Source organism: Nilaparvata lugens, chromosome 6 (assembly GCF_014356525.2).
Source record: "Nilaparvata lugens isolate BPH chromosome 6, ASM1435652v1, whole genome shotgun sequence".
Classification (NCBI taxonomy): domain Eukaryota; kingdom Metazoa; phylum Arthropoda; class Insecta; order Hemiptera; family Delphacidae; genus Nilaparvata; species Nilaparvata lugens.
The window spans coordinates 65737850-65745029 of record NC_052509.1 but is presented as its reverse complement, the minus strand read 5'-3'; the positions used below and the strand labels follow the sequence as shown (position 1 = coordinate 65745029).

At 34.5% G+C, this 7180-nt stretch overlaps 1 protein-coding gene across 6 annotated transcripts in view; it reads left to right on the top strand.

Annotated features, from left to right (window-relative positions):
* The first annotated feature begins 222 nt into the window (after window positions 1-222).
* Window positions 223-7180, top strand: part of LOC111051096 (1-phosphatidylinositol 4,5-bisphosphate phosphodiesterase gamma-1-like) — a 102698-nt gene continuing 95740 nt past the window's right edge. For 4 of the 6 annotated variants that reach the window (XR_005571696.1, XR_005571695.1, XR_005571694.1 and 1 more), the window contains exons 1-4: window positions 257-455; window positions 5307-5514; window positions 6211-6360; window positions 6690-6828. Coding sequence is in view for 2 of the 6 variants with exons in the window: in XM_039431757.1 (XP_039287691.1) it covers window positions 5307-5514; window positions 6211-6360; window positions 6690-6828 (497 nt within the window). In the remaining 4 variants the exon portion in view is untranslated. Of the gene's footprint in view, window positions 456-5306; window positions 5515-6210; window positions 6361-6689; window positions 6829-7180 lie in introns of all 6 variants that reach the window. The other 2 variants (XM_039431757.1, XM_039431755.1) reach the window with 2 other exon arrangements.

Here is a 7180-nt window from a genome sequence, read left to right as displayed (position 1 = left end):
TTGCAGCAGCAGGCTCAGAAACGGTCTCTTTCTAGTGTTCATAGGAGGCCTTCATATTGTTGAAAAAAAATTGAGTAGAGAAACGTTTATACATGCTTCAATCTCAACTTCTTTTCCATTCAATGACTATTTCATATTGAGAAAAATCATCATCTTTTTTCCGGGGATTTCAGTTTTGGGATTCCGGGTTTTTGGGACTGATCCGGGGAAAATTTTGTCCATTGCCAATATTGCCATTGGCAACACTGATGAGTAGTTAAGTTGAGTCTTGAGCCTGAGTCACTTGAGTGTCAAAAATGTTTATGAAAAGTAAAGAAATTGAATCTTGTACATTGTGCATTATTTTATGAAATGCAAATATTTAAATAATTTATAAAGAAAATATATGTATTTTTTAATTAGTTTTAATTCGGATAGATAACTTTACTATACTTCAAAAGGTAACGTGAATCAAGGTAAGACAATGTTTCCTTCAAAGTTAACCTTAACTATTGGTGATAGTAATAATAAATTGAAATAATTTATGTTGAATACAAAACTAATCTTAGATTTTTTATTGCTAACTCAAATGTCATAATCAATTCTAAATCCTTTTGTTAATAAGAGACAACGTAATTCTCAGTGAAAAAATTTGATATTGCCTACCCACTTGGTTATCTTATCGGTACCCTATCAAATGCTTTGATTGCTGCTGTTACAATGAAGATAACGATATTTATGTCTTCTAGGAGATGATAATGAATAATTTTAAAGCCAAATTGTCAATAGATTTTAAGTAGCCAAATTCTGTCTAACTTGTATTGAATACAGGAGGTTCTCCGTCGGATTTTTTTGAGAGAATTTTTGAATTGGCTTTGAGATTAATCTGTTTTAGGTAATCCTGTAGGTAGTTGAAAAATTTACACACTCTGAAGGCTTCGGTTGTTTTTACTTTCCTTGCCCTATTACCATAGGTAAGGAAAGTATTGCTATCAAAGAAAAAAAATAATAAGGTACCGAAATTTCTAAATTTGTACTAGCCTATACGTTTCAAGGTCCCCTAAGTCCAAAAAAGTGGTTTTTGGTTATTGGTCAGTATGTGTGTGTGTGTGTGTGTGTGTGTGTGTGTATGTATGAGTGTATGTGCGTCTGTGTACACGATATCTCATCTCCCAATTAACGGAATGACTTGAAATTTGGAACTTAAGGTCTTTACAATAAAAGGATCCGACACGAATAATTTCGATCAAATGCAATTCAAAATGGCGAAAATGTTGTGAAAAACAGGGATTCCGCGATTTTTTTAAAACTGGTTTTGATTAAATTCATACCTAAAATGGTCATTGATCTATCAACTGCCACAAGTCCCATATCTGTAAAAATTTCAGGAGCTCCGCCCCATCTATGCAAAGTTTGATATCAGATTTCCAATTATCAGGCTTCAGATACAATTTAAACAAAAAAAGTTGAAAAGATTGAGCATGAAAATCTCTACAATTGATTTTCAGTAACATTTTCACCTAAAATTGAAAATAAGCTCGAAATTCGAGAAAATGTGATTATCCAATTGCAAACTGTTGGCAACTGTTTATTCTATTAAATGATTCACTTTGTTGTGGCTTCACACAACAAAAATATAATAATAATAACTATGAGGAGATAGCAGACCTCGTATGTCTCCAGCGTTATTGTCTTGTCACCAGCTGGCTCAGATCTCTGCTTATAAGTAGACTTGAGATGCGTGTGAACACTAGCGTCAGGTGATCAATTCTCATAACGGCAAGGAAAGTTGTGTGAGTGCGCCACACCAGAATTTGTGATTTTGTAGTCTGTTGTAGGGAATTTCAAGATCATTCTTTCTTCTTGTGTTGTGCTCATGGATATTTCTTTTGCGTTGTTTAGGCCTATCTGGTTTGAATTTTTTATGTGCATCGTTTTGAGTATGTATAGGGATATTACGTTGAGGTAATATATATGTAGTATGGTTTGCAGTTTGTATAGTATGGTAAATTATTTATTATTCTTATTATTTTCTTCATATGTAGTATGTTTTGCAGTTTGTATCGTATGGTAAATTATTTATTATTCTTGTTATTTTCTTCAGGAGAGTTAAAATTTCCTCAATTTTGGTCTGCGGGGCTGCTCCCCATACTATTATTCCATAGCCTACATGTAATACAAATAGCCAGTAATAAAATATCAGAGCATTTTATTGTCAGCTTTTGCCTTTATACGTTTGATGGCATATAGGGGTGAGGATAGTTTACTCACCAATTTTTCAATGTGGTAGGTGTTGCATCAAGTGTGATTCCCAAAAATCGAGCCGTACCTGTCACCTCTTCATCTTTATTTAGTTGCATGTTTTGATCTTGTATAGACGTTTATTACTGTACTTTTTGAGATATTCATACAAGGTTTCAGGTTTTTTCAGGGCTGTCTTTGTTAAAGTTATGGTAGTATTATAATTTGATTGTAGTTCTTCCTGGTCTTTCCCATTTATGATTAAAGTTGTGTCGTCGGCGAATAGAATACATTTAGAAAACTTTGGAAGTTGTTTGGATAAACCGTTTATGTAAATGAGAAATGGTAACGGTCCCAGAACAGATCCCTGCGGTACTCCGTTTTTCATAGGTTGAGCTAGAGATCTGGCGGTCATGGTTTTGCTTTTGTTTTTGTATCCAAGCTGTACGAATTGGTAGCCTATCTGTTTTGGGTGATTGTCTGTCCTTGTTTACACCTGGATTGTATCTATTGTCTATCTATATATATATATAAAAAGCGTTCAACCGACTTAACTAACTATTCAAAAATGAAGCTTGATAAATTCTCTACACTTTTTGCTCAGTAAAATTTTGTGATATTCCCAACAGTTCCCTGTTGCTTCCACGCTCATATCTTGAGAACAATGCGTTCAACCGACTGACTAACTATTCAAAAATTAAGCTTGATAAATTCTCTACACTTTTTGCTCAGTAAAATTTTGTGATATTCCCAACAGTTCCCGAGATATTCGCTCCTGAAGTTGTGTAATTGTTAAAATAACAGGTTTTTATCCAATGTTCTGCTCTTTCAGGGCTAATAACTCCTCAACAATGCATCATAAAAACTTATGCTTATCGTAGTTTCTTAGAGCATTCAATTCTCTTTAAAATGATGTATTTTTTCACTATTCCAGGTTCTCCTTTCGGGTGAAATTTTCATTGCTTCAACAATATTGATCGTTTGACAAAGACATTTGAAGGGGGAGTTTGTGGCACAATTTTCGACTTTGCAGCTTAATTTGGACTAGCTACTAGGTGAACATAGCAATAGTGCATATCCTTATCGCCTCTTGTTGAAGGTGTGGAACCGCTGAGTTGACACTTGTTGTAGCAATGAAAATTTCAACCCCTACATTGAAGCTGATATAACAATGAAAGGAAAACTTGGAATAGTGAAAAGATACATCTTTTCAAAGAGAATTGAGTGCTCTAAGAAACTACGATAAGCATAAGTTTTTATGATGCATTTTTGAGGAGTTATTAGCCCTGAAAGAGCAAAACATTGGATAAAAACCTGTTATTTTGACAATTACACAACTTCAAGAGCGAATATCTCGGGAACTGTTGGGAATATCACAAAATTTTACTGAACAAAAAGTGTAGAGAATTTAACAAGCTTCATTTTTGAATAGTTAGTCAGTCGGTTGAACGCATTGTACTCAAGATATGAGCGTGGAAGCAAAACGCTGAAAAATGCAACTTTTAAACCACCCTCATCCCCTTAGCACATGAGTTAGGAATGGGGACTTTTGATATTTTCTCCTCCTAACTAGTCTCAACAGAACTGCAAAGTCAAAAAAATTTGTTTAAAACATTCCCTCTAAATTCATTTGTCAATTGGTCTATTGTCATTATATTCATATATGGTCTATTGGTCTATTGTCAGTATTTCATACTGAACACTAAAGCTGCTACAAAAGGTGTAGGGAAATTTGTAAAAATGTGAAATTATACATCAAATTGACGAGAATTTAATGCTCTATAAGCTCATAATCAGCATGGATTTTCCCATCGATTTTTAAAAAGTTATAAGAGCAAAAATAGAAAAAAAATTGGTTACAAACGTGTTTTTTTCAAAAATGTCACACCTAAAAGGGCGGATATCTCGAAAACTGGAAAAGATATGAAAAAATCTGAGAAATGAATATTGTAGGAAATTTTGTAAGCTTTAATTTGTTATATGACAGTCAAGTCCTTAAAATACATAGTTTCTGAGTTATTTGCGAGAAACCAGAAAATGGTACCTTTAAACCACCCCCACACCCTTAGCACAGAGGGTAGGGGTGGGGACTTTTGATATGTTCACCTCCTTACTACCCTAAACAGAACTGCGGGGACAAAAATTGTCTTCCCAACTCTTCCCTCTATGCCCCTTTTTGAGCATTCATTGCCTGGACTAGGTAGTTTGGAGTTGAAGTTTAGTTGATTGGTACCAGATGTAGATAATGATTCCTTAGAAGACCTATACAAATAATTATCACTCCCCTATCATTGAGAAACTGGAAAATGTTGGGAAAAATTATCTACATAGAGAGTTGTTCATGCTGCATTCATTAATTTCTAAAGAATGACCGATTAATTTACATTTTTTTAAATTTAGCTTAGCTTATATTCATCCTAAAATGGAAGATAGAAAGAATATGGAATTCTGTGTGATTCATCGTATACGGTATCGCATATTTCCTGGACCTCTATTGACAATCAACAACTATGAACGCATAAAATCCATCTTTGAAACTCTTATTTAACCCATCTATTTTTATTTTTTTAATTCAACACAACTGATAAATTACTACGAATTGATTGTGAAAAATATGTTTTCGGAATACCAATAAATGCTGCATGACTAAGCACATAGGAAGACCGTATTGAGATTTAAATTAAAAAAATATTAATTGTCAGATAAATTTCATGATTTACAAAATAAATTTACGTGTGACATGAGATACATTGACTTTATGGCGGTACGAAGTTCGCCGGGCAAGTTAGTGTATAAATAAATAGATAATTATTTTGATATAATTCGAAATACGGTGTACAGTTTACAATCTGTAAAATGGTGCTACATTCGATATTTTCATTAGACCCCAATTTGAGTTGAAATTAGTTCTACGGCTGCCTAAAAAGCAGTCGATAGGTCATGTCAGAGGCCCTGAAATTGATCAGTTGCAACCTGAAAACTCTGACACCAGACCTGAGCCAGCCACGTCACTCGATATTATTATTAGCCTATTATTGAGTGAAAATGAGTGACTTATTGCGTTTTAATTCATTCCTTTTTCATAGATGAATATGAACATGCTGAACAATTCAACTATGCTGATGAACATAATGCCGGAGGTTGAACAAATTATCAGCCAATTGGAGAGAGGCACTCTTGTCACTAGGTACTATCCAAGGAAACGGCCGGAGAAAAAAACGCTCATGATTCGTCGGGAAACGCGACAGATATTATGGGCTCGAACTCCAAACACTAAAACTTTTGAAGGAGCAGGTAAACTTACTTTCTACAAAACTTGTTTTTTTTTGTAATTATAAATTAAATTTAGTCTAAGGGCCGGTTTCTGAGCTCGGAATTTAGGTAAGTTCTAGACTTAGAACAGCTGGAGTCAGAAAATTGGCTTTCCAAAACGGGGCGTAGTCGCAGAAAATTAAATCTTTGTTTTCTCATTTCTAATGAGAATATGAAGATTATTGAGAGTAGAGAAATGAGAATTTAGAATATTGTGTGTTATTTTTTTATACCTCACTTAGGTTAACACATTTGATGCCACATCTTCATCAATGCTAATCTATTATCATTTAGGCTCAATTTCACCCAAAACAAACTAGGTTTGAGGGGCAGTTGGATCTAGTCAAAAGATTCTAAATTGGTTTTGTAATTTGATGTTTTGTTGGTTTAGAACTAACTGTCGCTCGAACCTAGTTTTCGTTTTGTTGAAATCGGGTCTTAACTTTCGGCTCATTGAGTGAATCTCGATTGATGTTGAATCAATCAGTTTTTGCTATCCTGCTCCCCCCCCCCCAACTTGAAAATATGATCTGTTATCTATTCTCTCTCGAAACAGTTTTCAATAAATTTTGTTGTTTTCTCTCCCGATTTTGTGAATGTGTAATTTGATTGAAAATAACTTGATTGAATTTGTAACTTGATTGAAATGGATAAATTTATACCATTGTTTGTTTTCAGTGGAAATGCGAGAAGTAAAAGAAATAAGACTGGGAAAATGCTCAAAAGACTTTGAAAAATGGCCTGAAGAAATTAAAAGAATTGAACAAATGCGTTGTTTTATAGTGTTTTATGGATCAGAATTCAAACTCAAGTCGTTGTCTATAGTGGGTACGTATAAATTATTTCTATCATATTTGTTTGGCTATATATCTGCTTTCGCTTGCTATCTTGGTAGTTTTCGATGTGTGGTCTTAAGCTGCGTACACATATACGCTCTTCCAACCCGCACCGAGCACGCTCCTCCCTCGTACCGCCCTCGTACCGCCCTCGTTCCTCCATCGAACCACAGTCGCACCGCCCACGCACCCATCATGAACGTTACGAAAGATGTTAGATCTCCTCGCGTTCCCCGGTCGAACGCTCCTTTATACTACGTTTCATGAAGCATTCAATTGTCAAGAATATTTCTCAAGAACCGTTTTTTTTTTCAATTTCAGCCTTTTCTGAGAAGGAATGCGAACTGTGGGTTAGAGGCTTAAGACATCTGGTACCTGATACAATTAACGCATCCTATCCTCTTCAAGTAGAAAGATGGCTGAGAAAGGAATTCTATGCCATGGAAAACTCCAAAGAAATGTAAGTAATGAATAAAAAGCCTAGCAATTCTCCAATCACAGACTTATTGACCGAGCGAAGTGAGGTCTAAGATTTCTAAGATTCAATATGACGGTTTCGCATTTCTCTTTATGTATTTATGTTTATATGCTCTGCATTTTCGGCGAAACGCGGCAATAGATTTTCACTCGACACACATGAATAGTTGAAAGAACGTACTAATTCCTCACAAAAATAGAATTCTAGTGTCAAAAATTGTCAATATATTTGGAAATTCAATAAAACAAAATAAATATTATAGCACCCTTTATTCTTTAAAAAACTTTAAAATAGTTGAACAACTAGTTTCGGTTTACACCATCTTCAGGTTATA